General features: G+C 49.5%; 2 protein-coding genes across 2 annotated transcripts in view; one reads left to right on the plus strand and one right to left on the minus strand.

The window, feature by feature from the left end:
• The window catches only part of CDH23 (cadherin related 23), a 620,897-nt gene that overhangs the window by 136,972 nt on the left and 469,468 nt on the right, over positions 1-14,457 (minus strand). Inside the window, exon 27 of the mRNA XM_069071099.1 lies at positions 12,422-12,570. Coding sequence (XP_068927200.1) covers positions 12,422-12,570 — 149 coding nt within the window. The remainder of the gene's footprint in view (positions 1-12,421; positions 12,571-14,457) is intronic.
• Positions 481-6,064, plus strand: CUNH10orf105 (chromosome unknown C10orf105 homolog). Its single transcript, XM_069071511.1, has 2 exons — positions 481-1,011; positions 4,335-6,064. The coding sequence occupies exon 2, from the start codon at positions 4,340-4,342 to the stop codon at positions 4,760-4,762; it is 423 nt and encodes a 140-aa protein (XP_068927612.1). The 5' UTR covers positions 481-1,011; positions 4,335-4,339; the 3' UTR covers positions 4,763-6,064.

Consider the following 14,457-nt stretch of genomic DNA (forward strand, 5'->3'; position numbering starts at 1 on the left):
GTGTGTGTGTGTGTGTGTGTGTGTGTGTGTGTGTGTGTGTGTGTGTGCTGAGGAGACACTGGGGGAGAGGGCATGGGGGAAGGGAGGGATGGTTGCTGCCTGGAGGGTCTTGGGGACGGGCCACCCAAATCGTAAGGGCATCAACTTCAATCACCATCAAACATCATCTCTTCTGCCTGTCAGTTGCCTTGGACTGACTATTCTGCATAACTCTTTCCACTGGGAGGCTGGGGGTGGGGGAAAGGAAAGAAATACAGGGAAAGGTTTATGCCCAAAGAAGAGTTGGGGGGGGGGGGGGGGGGCAGGGAAGGGATGCTGGGAGGCCAAAGAAGCAGCCGGTAACCCGGGGGAAAGGGGCCCACTTCCAGTCTCCCCCTCTCTCCCTCCCTCCCTCTGCCTTCCCATGGTTCCCACTCCCTCAGTAACCTGGAGGTTGGCAGGCACTGAATAGTCAGACTGTACCATTCAAACTCTCACCAGGGGAAGGTGAGAGCATTGGGAGGTCTTCAAGGGCTGAGAAAAGAGCCAATTCTCACTTGCTCTGGCCTTCTCCCCTCCATATTCCCACTCTCAGCCCTAACTCTGCCACTACCACTGTCTGTCCTCAAGGGAATGAAGGAAATCATGACAATCCCCTAGGCTGGGGGTCCTGATTGCTCCCAGGCTGGGCTGGGGAACTTCCCACGTTTCAGTTGCCATCCCTACCCTTTGCCCATCCCCTCATCTTCTTCCCTTCCCCCAAAGTCAGGACCAACAGCCCTGGGAGAGAAGAGGGGGGTGGGGGTGGGGAGAGGCCCACTTTATCCCCCTCCTTAGAATTGTCCTTTGGGGGACAAAAGCAAATTAAAAGCTCAAGCCAGAGCAGGACAGGAGCAGTTAAAACTCCAGAAACTCAAGAAGAGGTCACCAGGGAGGAGAGCCTGGCCACCCATCTCCAGGGACCACTGAGGAGTGACCAGGACAGGGTGGAATCGTTTCGAGAAGTCTTTTGGCTGAGTGCACTGAGAAGAGGTCAGTTTCATGTACCCCCTTCTCCCCAGAAAGAGCTGAAAGATGTTTGGGGGACCCTAAGAGTGGATTGATTCCTGGGCTTCTCTGGTGGGGAGTCAGGCAGTGAGGCAGAGGGGAAGCAGAGGGTTACTGTGCCCCCAGATCTGGGCCATCCCAAGTCAGGTGGCCCTTTACTAGCACAGACTTGTCCTTGCTTCATCTCCTCAGAAAGTATTTGGTTAAATAGCATCTCTGAAGAAGGCCTGAGAATTGTGAGTTTCCAGGAGATTCACTTTGGGGAAGTTATCAAGGAAGGGAGTTAGTTAGACAATCAGTCTGTTCAATGTGTCTTCACAGGGATGGTCAGAGGAGGGATGTAGACTCTGATGGTGATATCTACCAAGTGACCCCCTCACCACCCAGACCAGCGGCCCCGGAGACTGCCCCCCACCCCATTCACCACTTGATGGCAGCTTCCCTCTCTCCCAGTGTTCTGTCTCCAGGACATCTGTGGCCACTGTCATTTGAGGGACATTAGAAGGGAATAAATGGAGGAGGGCCTGCAGCCCAGCCAGCTCAGAGTCTCTAGGAGAAAGTAGTTTTGCATTTTTCAGCAATGTGGTGTAGGGGATGGAGCACTGCACTGGGAGTCAGGGATCTGAGTTCTCAGCTCTCTCCCTCTCTCCCTCCCTCTCTCCCTCTCTCCCTCCCTCCCTCTCTCTCTCTCCTCTCCCCCCTTTCTCTCCTTCCCTCCCTCTCTCTCTCTTTCTCTCTTTCCCTCCTCTCCCTCTCTCCTCTCTCTCTATCTCTTACTGTATGAGCTAAACAAATCATTTTATTCTCTGAATCTAAGTTTCTGCATCTATAAAATGGGGGCAAGAATCCTTGTACTATTGAGCTCACAGGGTCATCATGAGGAAAATGCTTTATAAACATTCAGATATGTAAATCCAAGCCTTTCACTAATTACAAGTAATTTTTACTTCATTAAATTCTGGCATAATTAACCGACTATAAGTATGTGGATCATAGATAACTGGAAGGAAACTTCAAGGTCTTCCATTCCAATTCCCTCATTTTCTAGGCAAGGAAAATGAGGACAAGAGGAGTGACTTGTTTAAGGTCACACAGATCAGAAGTAGAGACAGGATTCAAACCCAGATCCAGCATCTTCAATTTACCTTTTACTGTACATTTCCTCTACTAATTAGAAATAATTAGGAGTTATTAACTGAAGTGGACTGGTGTCTCCACCAAGAATCTTACTCAGAGACACTATCTTGGGGAAGGCAAGTTGGAGGGCAGCATCACCATGTATTGTCTTAAAGGTAATACAATAATATTGCTTCAAACATTTTAAACTTCTCCCTAATTCAGAAAGGCCTTCTTCCAAGTCAGCCCACATTAGGGAAGCTTGCAGACACTATGGGGGGGGGGGAATCTTAGACTCCAGGGCAAACTACAGAGAGCACCTGGACTCCTTTCCCTCCTAGAAATGAGCAAAAAACCGGGATTTGAATTGAGACCAGACTGGTCTCTGGGCTTGCTGCCTGAGAGGTGGAGGCCCCTGAATTACTAGACAGACATCAGAATTTCCACAGGGCCTGAATTGGGAGAGCTGGGCCACTGCCTGGAAATGATCAGAAGGAAGAGGGTCAGGATGCTTGCTGCCAGCCTGCCTCTGGACAAACCATAGGCAGGATTGAGAAAGGAGAAGCAGGGACCCAGAGCTTGCTCCTGACATGGTTGGTGAGTGCTAAGGATGGATGGGAGCAGTGGCAGGGGGAGAGGAGATGGGTGGGGAAGCTGGGCTGCTACTTTCATGATTAGGACGCATTAGCACAACAACTATCACTGATCTGTGGTTTATACACTCTACGGACCACAGCGATTATAAAAAATCCCCAAAACCAAAAAACCAACCCCAGAAACAAAAAACAAAAGAAAGACCCCAGCTCCAATGGATCCAAGTCTGGTGCTACCCCAGGCTATCCCCTATAGAAGCAGGTGGAAATGAAGACCACTCAATGCTTGCTGATTTAATATTTTCTCAAGATAAATACCAATTATGAGGTTAATTTGTTGTCCTTAAAATATGACATCATCCCAAGCCAAAAAGAAATTAATTTTGGAATGCGCCTGCTTCCCTCCACAAACAAGGACAGTGGAGAGGTGTCTGTTCTTTCTTGTTCATCATTACATACTGCAGCATTCATTCTTACTGTCCCCTGACCTTGTGTTATCTGTCTGTTTTCACATCCATGATTTTGTTTTGTCTTTATAAATAACATCTTTGCTCTGAAAAGAGGCATTGTGGTACAGTAGGTAGAGAGCCAACCTTTGGGCCAGGAAGACCCATCTCTGCCAATACTGGTTGTGTGACCCTAGACAGGTCATCTGACTTCTGACCAGTTTAAGATGATGAATTGGTAGTCAGCAGTCAGTATCTGCATTAGAAGGAGTTTCCTCACCAGGAATTCCTCATACCAATGAAATTATAGACCAAAACAAAGAAATAAACAAAAACCTCAAATGTACCCTTCCATCCTTGTTATGGAAGGAAGAAAGGAAGGAAGAAAGAAAGACAGAAGGAAGGGAAAGATAGAGGTAGGAAGAGGGAGGAAAAGAGGGAGGGAGGAGGAAAGAAAGAAGGGAAAGAGAAAGGAAGGGAGGGAGGAAGTACAGAAAGAAAGAAGGAAGGGAGAGGGAGGAAGAGGAGGGAGGAAGGACAGAAAGAAGAAAGAAAGGGAGAAAGGAAGGACAAGAGGGAGGAACAGTAGAAGAGAGAGAGAGGGAAGGAGGGAGAAATGGAGGTAGGAAGAGGAGGGAGGGAGCAAGGAAGGGAGAGAAGGAAGAAGAGAGGAAGGGAGAGAAGGAAAAAGAAAGGAAGACAAGGAAGGAGGAAGAGAAGGAGAGAAGGAGAAGGGAAGGAAGGAAGGAGAGATGATTCTTCTCATTTTGTAGAGGAGAAAGCTGAGATTTTGAGAGGTATAAAGAAGTTTCAGATCACACAATATCGCTAGCTGGGCAAGGACCAGATCCTAGGACTGCTAACTTAGGACTTTTCCTTCTGAGCCGCAAGAACTGATTAGAAAGCCCAGATTCTGTACTGTACACCCCATGTCCAGCTCTCTTTCCTGGAGTTAATTTATAGAGAGAAGGCAGGAGACTGGATAATGTTGGGCCTGAAACTTCATGGCTGTGTGACCTTGGTGAGTCACTTAACCTCTGTAATCTAATTTCCTCATTTGTAAATTGAAGAGAGATGATGCCTAGAGTTAGTACTTCAGAGGATTGTAGGTCAAGCTTGGTTTCTGAGCCCTTCTTTTATATGTGGATTACAGGAGAGATGAGCACTGAGGAGCCTAACCACAAGAACTCCCCAACCCTCAGCCCTGTTTTCTTGACCAACACGACCTCTACTGACCCTGCTCCACCCAGTCCTTTGCCCCCTGGGGAGATTCCACAGCCCCTGTCCATCATCATTGCTCTGGCCTGCATCTTTCTTCTGCTGGCAACTTTCCTGCTTTTTGTCACCCTCTGCAAGCCGGCAGCCATGGACCCCTCCCGCCACAGCCCTCATGAATGCATGCCCTACCACCCGGAGACACCCAGTGAGCCCCAGCTCCGCTTCTGGAAGCGCCTTGGCTCCCTCCGCCAATCTATTCACAGCTTCCGCCGTGGCCGGCCTGGCTCTCAGCATCCTGGGCCGGTCATCCACCAGCCCCTACCAGATCGGGATTGGAACCTGATGGAATCAACCAAGATGTGACGTGGTAGAGTGAGGGGCTGGAGGTCAGCTTGTCTCTGTCCCAGATCTAGATTCCCCCAGAGTGATGGGGGCCAAGTGTGGGTGGAGCAACCTCCCCAAAAGCTGGTCCACTGGGCAGCCCACCTCCACTGCAACTCTACCTAGCCCCAACTCAACCCTTCTACCCTTAGAAAAAGTACAAGAGAAGCTGAAGGTCCTTAGACTCTACTGTCCCACCCCAGGTATAGATCTTGGATATGGTCATTGGCTTGGGTGGGAAGGTCTATCCCAGAGCAAACTGGAGAATTATAACCAGGTTAGCAGGATGTAACCAGCAACCAAAGCAAGGATTTCCCTTGGAGACCCCTTTGGTGAAGGGGCAACATTTTCTGAAAAGCCCATTGCAGGCTTCCTGACTTCCCTTTGAAAAACCATCTTCTGGGTGTTGAAGATACAACATTTTACCTGTCCTTCCAGGCTGCCTCCTTCCCAGCTTCAGGAGAAAGCTCTGAAACAGTCCAAAGTCATTGTTTGGCTCAGAAGTTTCTTTCCGACTAAGGTCAAAACTGGGTCCCAAAGCTAAGGATTCCAAGGGCAAGTTCTTTTCCACAAAGGACTCCAATTTAAATTCTCAAGACTGGTCCAGGCAGGGGATAAGGATGAATGGGGGTTGGCACAAATGGACTATCTCCTGGGAGGGTAAAGGATGCCCTCCTCATGCCCCTGTTATGCCCATTAGCTCTCTTCCACCATTGCAGGAGAGATGGAGCTCCCAGGCTGCAGAAAGTGGTGCCCTTTGGCTCTTGGGGCACAAAACTTCCCTGAGCAATGGGCACAGGCTGCAGAGGACCATGCTATGTATGTTAGGAGCCAGGATTTCCTGTGTAAAGGAAGAGGCTGGTTAAAAGCACAAGTTTCCAACTGGCCTCCTCTCTTCTGCCGTCTCCTTCCTGGCCCAGCAACAGGCAAGGCCATGGATATAACGTACAACATGGGGAAGGGAAGAGGATGAGCTTCCCAGAGGGGAGGTAATTATGCTGGTAATGCTGGGCTCTATCTTGTTGTGCAGCTGGAACACTAATCAGTAGGAATCCCTCTCTGTAACTGGGGGGAAGGAGAGGGGAGCTGACAGGCTGCAGCTGGCAGGGATGGCTTGATTGAAGGAGGAAGAAGTTATAAAGGTTGGACTCTGGCGGAGGGGCTGGTGGTCCTGGGAGGGGATGCCTCCAGCTGGAGCCTCCTTAACATGTAGGGGTGCTCAGATGAAAGGCAAAGCGGGTCCTCTGGACCATCAATAAAGAGCCTGTTGTCATGTTCTTATTCCTGGTGACTCCAGAGTGGATGGATAAGGGGAGATGGAGTGGTCCCCCCGATGGTCTGGGGAGGCCCTCTGCTGTTGCTGCACCCTCACCTCCCACAAGGATACTAGGGGATGGCTGGACTCTGGTCTCTTGGCTGGGGGCACATGCTCCAAGTTTCTAAGTCAGAGAGAAAAAAAGGAATGCTCTATCTTCTCCTTTTGCCTCTGTCTACAACACTCAAACGCTTTTACCTTCATGAAAGAAAATGAGACCTGAGACCTTTTTTCCTTCTTTGCTCATCCTCTCCACAGCTGACAGATTGGTTTTCCTAAAGCAAAGCCTGATCAGGCCATTTTCCCTCTCCTAAAGGCTCCAGCAGCTCCCCATTCAGAGATCACATGAGATAATCTTTGGAGAATACTGAGCACAGTGCCCACCTGGTATACAGTAGGCACTTAATAAATGCCTGTTCCCTTTTCCTGTTGCCTACATGATCCAATGACAACTCTACTTTCTGCCATTTTAAGCCCTTCACAATCGAATTCCAGCCTCCCTTTCCAGACTACTTTTGCCCATGAGTCCCCTTTGTGTGCACGCTCTTTGTTCCAACCAAACTGTTGTGCATGGTGTCACCCACACTGTATTTCCCACCTCCAGCCCTTTGCACAGGCTCTCCCTCCTATCTGGGATGTTTCTCAAAGCTTGGATCCTGCCATCTCCCACATTAAGCTCTTCCTGATTGCCCAGGTTGCTAGTGCCCTTCCTCTCTCCTCCCTGTCACTCCATATTTATCTTGTCTATATATTGAACTTATAAGGTGTAGGGACTAAACCTGTGAGTTCACTGGGATAGAGAACTCCCAGATTTGGAGACTCCCTTCACCAATGCAGATCATCACCTTTGTTGAAGCTTATAGACCTTGTTATCTAGAGCACTGAGAGGTTAAGTTGTTCTTTCTCAGGATCAGTTGGCCAGTATGGGACAGCTAGGTGGTGCAGTGGATAGAATGCTGGGCTTAGAGTCAGGAAGACCTGAGTTCAAATCCAACTTCAGACACTTACTAGCTGTGTGACCCTGGGTAAGTCCCTTAACCCTGTTTCCCTCAGTTTCCTCATCTGTAAAATGAGCTGGAAAAGGAAATGGCAAATCATTCCAGTGTCTCTGCTAAGAAAATCCCCAAAGATGTCACGAAAAGTTGGACACTGAAAATGACTCAACAGCAGTGTTCTGGAGAAGCAGAATCTGAACCCAGGTCTTTTTGGTAATGAACTCAGTTCTCCATTCACCACCCCATGTACAGACATATTGTTTCTTCCAATAGAATAGTCTTGCTCCAGGGTCCCTGAGGGTGACAGAAAAATGCTTCCCTAAGACCCTGAAAGGTGAGCCCATGAGTCTGGCAGAGAGGATGCTTCCCCTGGTATAACCCAACACTTCTCTGGGTTTGGGGGTCTAATAGAGCCTTAAGAGTCAAAGGCAACTTAGCCCATCTCCCACCCAATGGAGAAGTCTCTGATTATCTGGCCTCACGCTTGATTCCTTCCAGTGATGGGGAACTTGGATCTTCATGAGTCAGCCCTTTTCACCGTTGGTCAGCTCTGTGACTGGGTCAGCAGCCAGGATGGCTAAACATCTTCCTTTCCACAGAGCTGAGACGTGCCTCTCTCTGCCTCCTACTCAAGGCTCCTAGTTCTGCTCCCCAGAGTCACAAAGACCAAATCTGCTTCCTCTTCCAATATCTGGAAACGAGATCTCTCTCCTTGGGCTTCTTCCTCTCCAGGCTCGACATTTCTCAGTTCCTTCAACTAGTCCTTGTATGAAAAAGGTTCTGAATTCTCACCATCCTGGCACCCTCCTTTAGCCATATTCCTGCTTATTGACATCCTTCTAAAATGAAGCATCTGGCCCTGGAGTCAGGAGGACCTGAGTTCAAATGTGGCTTCAGACACTTAATACTTACTAGCTGTGTGACCTTGGGCAAGTCACTTAACCCCGATTGCCCTTTCAAAAAAAAAATGAAGCGTCTGACCTGGATGTAGCCTTAGAGATGGGGGGCTGTGTCAGGGTTCTTATTTGGGGAAAGAGGGGATCTTTTTAACACAAAAATGTTCCTTGAACTCAGGACCATTGAATTTGGGGGCTGGAATGGATGTTGAGATGCTCTTATCTCTTGGATACTTTGTGAGACCCTAAGGCACATTCACCCCGGATCCTACATTGGCCATTAAAAAAAAGAAACCAGACCTCTGATTTCACTGACATAAGGAACTTCCAGTGGGTAAATTCCCTCTACCAGTGCAGAAAAGCATTCGCCCTGCCACTTATGGTCTTAAGAGAGTTGCCTGGAAGGCACGGATTACAGAGTACATGTATGCATGATTCTACGGCTGGCTTTCCATCCATTATGCCACACTGCTCTGAGCACCATCAGTAAGGTCACCTCAATTTAATTGTCCTGGCTGATCCCTCCCAGGGCTGGGTGAGTTTCCTCCATAGCTGGACAGCCCAGTAGGAGGCGCCAGCCTTGACCGACATTCGGGATAGCCTCCTGTCCACCAAGGGTGTCAGTCCATTCCCCAGCTGGCTGTTGGATGGCCGGGTTCCAGAGAGCCTGGACCCTGTGTTCTCTGCTTGTCTCTTTTCTGTGCACTGCCTGGGTGCCCATCAGAGGGGGAGGAAGCTGGAGGCTGTCATATATTTATATCTAATCATGATCTCAGCAGATGTGTCTGGAGGCACTCCTTCAATGAGAAGGCGTCAGGATCAATCAGGTAGGGGCGTCTTTAGATGTGTTAAGAGGCCCCTTTCAGAGCCTGTCGCTGGCACCCTGTCAGAAAGTGACGGGCCAGCGGCTGAGGTGCTGTCTGCAGCTGCAAGTGACACCTGAGCTCTGATTAGGAAATGTCACCAGCCACTCTCCTCTTCTAAGGGGAAAGACGCTCCCCCATTATTGCGTCTGCCTGGCCCCTCACTTTCTGCTTAGCCCGTGGGAGTGTAATGGGGTTGGGAGAGAGGAGCAGTGTGTTACTGGCCCATCGTGAAAACAGGCAACAGTCTAGGTGCTCTGCAGACCTCAGGCTTCTCCTTAGAGCCAGTCCCTTCTGTTGTGGTCAAAAAGAAGTGTGTGCAGTGCACAGTGCAGATTACTTGTGTTTATTAAATGGATGGGACAAGCATCTGAGGACTTTATTACATATCACTTTGGCCTGTCGGTGACCAGGGCCATATGAGAGGCAGTATGACATTGTTGACGGAGGGCTAGCCTCAGAGTCTAGGAGACCCTGCGTTCTAGTGGGGGACTCCATATGATCATAGGTAAGTAATTTGGCTTTTCAGTGACCCAGATAACTCAGAGGAGAGTTTCCATACCAGGAGTTCCCTACTCAGCTGACATTTTCCCCCTTTCATTCAGCATGCACTTATTAACCACCTATTATAAAATCAACCTCAGATAATTAAGCCCTACTATAAAATCACAGATCCAGGCCAAAAAATAAGAAATGTAAAATACAGGAACACATAGAACCTAGAGGTAGGCTGTAACCAAGTAGAGGGAAGGTAAATTTGGAGTTATATCCTCCTCATGGACAATGAGTTGACTAGTCCTATCATCTAGGAGTGCTGCTGCTGAAGGCAAGTTCCTCAAACACTCTTACCCATCACCTGCATCCATGGGCACTGGGTCATGCAACTCCCAGGAAGCCTGGATCCTTCTTAGCACCTACCCTGGTGAACTCATCTGTCTGACACAATATTCAAATCCATGGCCACCAGGTATTAAGAACAAAGGGCCAGCTCTTTGTCATCACCCTTTTTGGCAAAGGCAGGGCTTGCTCCCTCCCCTCGCTCCTATCTCTAAGTGGTACCTGTATTTATTGGGTGATGACAAATGAAGAGGGCGTCACCCTCTGCCACAGCTCTGTGGGCCAGGAGACAAGGCTTAAGGGCTGCCGAGGGATGTGGGGCGGCCAGCACCAGCTGTGTTTCACTGTCTAGCTCCTCCTTCATCTCCACCATGCCCACCTGGGTGAAGGATATAACCATACCCCCATCCTGGTACTCCCAACATCTGTGTGTCAGAGCCTGGGAAGGTGTGATGCTTAAGATGTTCTAAGCCATGCTTGGAGGAGGGCAGATTGTTTCCAGCTGCTCCTCCTGGCCCTCCCAGAAATAAGAGGGGATGGGTGACTGACGATGTGAGAAGATGGGGAGGAGGGAGATGATGACAACCTCCCCCAGAAAGCCAGGGGGAGGTCTGGAGCTGGATTCAAGGCATCCAGTAGAACTGAGCTTTGTGGGACTGATTCACTGGCCCTCCTTGGGAAGATCCTCCAGAGAAGACCAGCCTCTGAAGGTCGTGACTTCCTCCTCCTTCCCTCTATGTCCTCGATTTCAAGGAATCATCTTGGCCTGACCACTAAGTCACTAGGAAATCTTGGGCAAATCATTCAACTTTTTGTTTTTCAGTTTCCCCTCTTGTGAAATAAGAACTCACATTACTAGTACCCATTAGTTATATACTTTATAGGGGACTTTTCCACTTTTTGAACAGTACCGGGTGAGTAAAGTCTTATTATTTGAGGTTGGGATATGGGTGCATGGGTGTCTGTCTGATGGAAGGACCTGTTCTCTTCCTCTTGAACAGAAGCAGACATCAATTCATAGTCAATGTTGAAAAGTCATGCTCTCCTTTGTAGAGTGACTGCTTCTAATCACACATGCCCATGCTGGCTGGTGATGTGCCAGGCAAGCCAGTGGGCAGGTACAGAGACCAGGTGAGCTAAGGGGCTGGGAAGGAAGAATTGCAAAACACAGGTTAATAGGGAGACCCAAGCTCCAGCAGGCTCTCAGGGTCAGGCTTTGGGATAGAGTAAGGCAGACCAGAAAGTAGGCAGGTCCCTTCAAGCCCTGGGAGTAAATACGGGATTCAAGGATGCTGGATTTCTAGATTCAGAGCCAGGAGTCTTCAGAGGAGGAAGGTGAAGCACAGAGACAAGAAGGGATTTGCCCAAGGTCCTTCAGGTGTGGAATTGGAATTTGAACTCGGATCTTCTGATTCCAGAACCAGTGCTCTTTCAAGGGAGAAGGAGCCTGGGGAAAATCTCCTTTTTTGTGTTAGGGAGTGGAGGGGGCACTTCTATGTTTCCAGGGGAGTCAGTGTTAACATGGCTTGATGTAAACCCCCATAGCTGGTAATTCAGAGCAATGGCATGCCATCTCCTTGCCTGTCTTTCTGGGAACCTCTCCATCATCTACAGATAGCAAGAAAGGGCTGGAAATTCCCCACGTTTCCCTCTCCCTTCTTTCATCTCTCCCACAAACTTGTCCACTTGTGAGTTTCATGATTCCCAGAGAAGCCAACATTTTCGCTCGTCTCCCTGGTCCTGGGCACGGGCGCAGCCCCTTCCCCCAGAATCCTCATCTGAGTCTGAGTGGGCTGAGCAGCCCTCCCAGGATAGGCTGAAACAGCTAGTCTTGGCCTCACTTGTTGGCTTGGCTTCACAGTCGGAAACCCCTGGGCTATGGTTGAAAACAGTCATTCATTCCCAGCTCATCTTTCTGCTCCTCCCCCCTCCCTGCCCCAGCAGCTGATGTATCCCTAGATATATGTGTGTGGGGTGTATGTGTGTGTGTTTGGGAGGATGGTGAATGGGATTCACATGCATCCCCCTCATTAAAAAAAAATCACCCGTTCCCTTTCCCTCTTCTCAGATCCTCACGGCTCTCATTCCTACCAGTTTGGCAAAAGGGCCCTTTCTTCCTTAGCCTGTTTACTTCCCTTGAGGAAAGCTATAGCCAAAGCCTGATGAAAGCATCTCTGTTCTGGGCCATGGCTGAGTCCTGGCTTGTGCCTCCCTCTTGTCTCCTCCCTTCCGGGAAAATCTGACATTCCTACCTCCCACCCCCACACCACCCTCCCTTCCTGCCTCAGCTGGGAAGCTGTCCCTCCCTGCCGGGATCTGAAACACCCTCCTTGTACAGAGGAGCCAAGGGAAGAGGGAGAGGGGCAAACTGAAGGGACTGTGCCCCCCTGGAGGGGCCTGGCCTACTACTACATCAGTGTGGGTGCCCAGTTGAGAAGGTGGGGGTGAGTGGGGAGGCGGGCAACAGGGACCTAAGGCCTTTTGGAGGTGGGCCTGGCCAGTGCTAGGGAGTGTTAACTCCCCTGGTTTTATTTCTGATTCTTTCAGAGTCCAGTTTCCCAGACTCCTTGTGCTCACTCTCTGCCCCTTCCTTCTTCTTTACCCTCCCACTCTCCACCCCTCCCTGGAGACTTTTCTTCTTCAGAGCTGATATGTGAGGATGAGGGCTGTCCTCTGTCCTCTTCATCCTCTCCCTTCCCCACCTATGGCTCTGCCCCAGGATTCTGGCCACCTGCCTGCACGATGCTGCTGCCTTCAGGGATGTCCTCGGGGACGCTGGCCTCATAGCTGCTCTGTAGGAAGATGGGACGGTTGTCATTCACGTCCAGCACAGTGACATACACAGTAGCCGTGCCCGTCCTTCGCTTCCCTACAGGGCCATTGTCTGGGGGGGGAGGACAGAGAACAGGGATCAGGTCATTTCAGCAGCTCCTCTGCTTCCTGGGGCCTGTCAGATGTTAGGAACAAAGGGGAGTCCCCTTTGCCTCCCTCCTTGCTACATCAGAATACTAGAGATATCCAAGCTTCCAGAAAGGCATAGGTGATGTGTGGGTCATAGCTTTAGAGCTGAAAGGGGCCTAAGAGATCATCTCATCTCATCCAACGTTCTCATTTCACACAAAGATATTGAAGTTAGAAAGGACAAGTGATTTGCCCAAAGTGACTGAGGCAGGATCTGAACCCAGGGCCTCTGGCTCCAAAACCAGAGTGGCCTTTCCATTGCACCATTCTGCCTCTTACAAAGTCAGTCATTATATAGTGCCTTGGGCACTCCATAGGCAGGAACTCTGATCTCTGCAGAAAGGTTCTGGGACCCGAGCCTTTAGGGCTGAGTGTGGAGACATTTTCTACTGCAAGAGACCTTGGAGCCCCTATGCAGAAGAGAGACCCCACAGAGACCTCTTTTTCCTCATCTCTCTCCTTTTTCTTCCGGACCCAAAGACTTTGGGACATGCCTCCTTCCTCCCACCTCCACTCCCACCCAAAGGCTCTATTTGGGCTTTAAAAATGGGAAAAGAAGAGAGCTGACAACTATCATACATGTTCTGGGAGAGAAGGGAAACATCTACACAGCTGAGCCATTGAAGCCTCTCTCTTGAGGGTTTGTTTTTATGCTTTAATAATAGGCCTAGGGCAGGTATGAAAACCCTCCTCTAAGTCCCATAAAATCAGGGTTTCTTAATATTTTTGGTATCCTGAACTCTTTTGGCAGCCTGGAGAACTCTATGGACCCCTTTTTCAGAATCATATTTTTAAATGTCCCACTCTATAGCCCAGGTTACAACCTTGTCATAGGTTAATCATTTCCCCCTCTTCCTCATGGGCTGCCCAGGTCTCTAGAGGATGCCATTCTAACCACTGTGGATCTCACTACATGGATATCAATGCATCCAGAAAGAAGGTTCCAGTCAGCACATGGCACAGAGTTGCCCTTGGCAGGGGAGTATAGGGTTCTACTGGGGCTGCCTGAGGAGGAAATCCAGTCTTATTACTCTCTAGGGAGTAGGGCAATGCCAATGGGATAAAGAGGGGGAAGATTGGCTCTTAGGGAAAGGATATTAGGGGCAAGAAGGATGGGGCCCTAGAGACTTCCCAGTCCAGAAGCTTTTCTTGGATTCTCCCAGTTGACTCTATAGCAACAGAAGCTAAATCCCATATCCCATCTGAAGATGGAATGGGTAAATCAACCCCATCAGCTGCTAACCAACTGCCATCCACAGGGCAGGCAAGCCAGCCTAGCTGAAGCAGCAAGGCAGCCCGAGGGAGACAGTGTCCCAGGCGAGTCAAATCACAATCACCTCTTTGACCTCCCTTTCCCCTCAGACTGTTATGGAGACAGCCTAGGATCCTGAACCCCAAAGCCTTGGCAATAGCCATACTCTCAGCCCAGTGTCTGCAGCCATCATCCTGGTAAACAATCCCTGTGGAGATACAGGCTGGCCACTGCTCCTGCAGGTGTTACGGCCAGAGCTAATGAAGACTCAGAAGAGAAAGTTCTCTCCACCAAAGTCCTTGATGCTTGTGGTCAGATGGTTCAACATCAGAAAGGGGCATGATTTTTATCAGTGGAAATGTCATTAAAGAAGAAACATTAACATCTGCTTTGCTGATGAACTCTAAGGACTATGGGATGTTTCCATCTGACTCACAGCTGAAACCTTCCCAATTAGGATGTAAGTTTCTGGAGGGCAGGGTCTGTTACTTATAGTAAGTACTTAGGAAACCCATCCATCCATCCATCCATCCATCCATCCATCCATCCATCCATCCA

This window comes from Petaurus breviceps, unplaced genomic scaffold (genome assembly GCF_028583685.1).
Source record: "Petaurus breviceps papuanus isolate PSGF00001 unplaced genomic scaffold, PetGlider_PUasm1.0 90825, whole genome shotgun sequence".
NCBI classification, from domain to species: domain Eukaryota; kingdom Metazoa; phylum Chordata; class Mammalia; order Diprotodontia; family Petauridae; genus Petaurus; species Petaurus breviceps.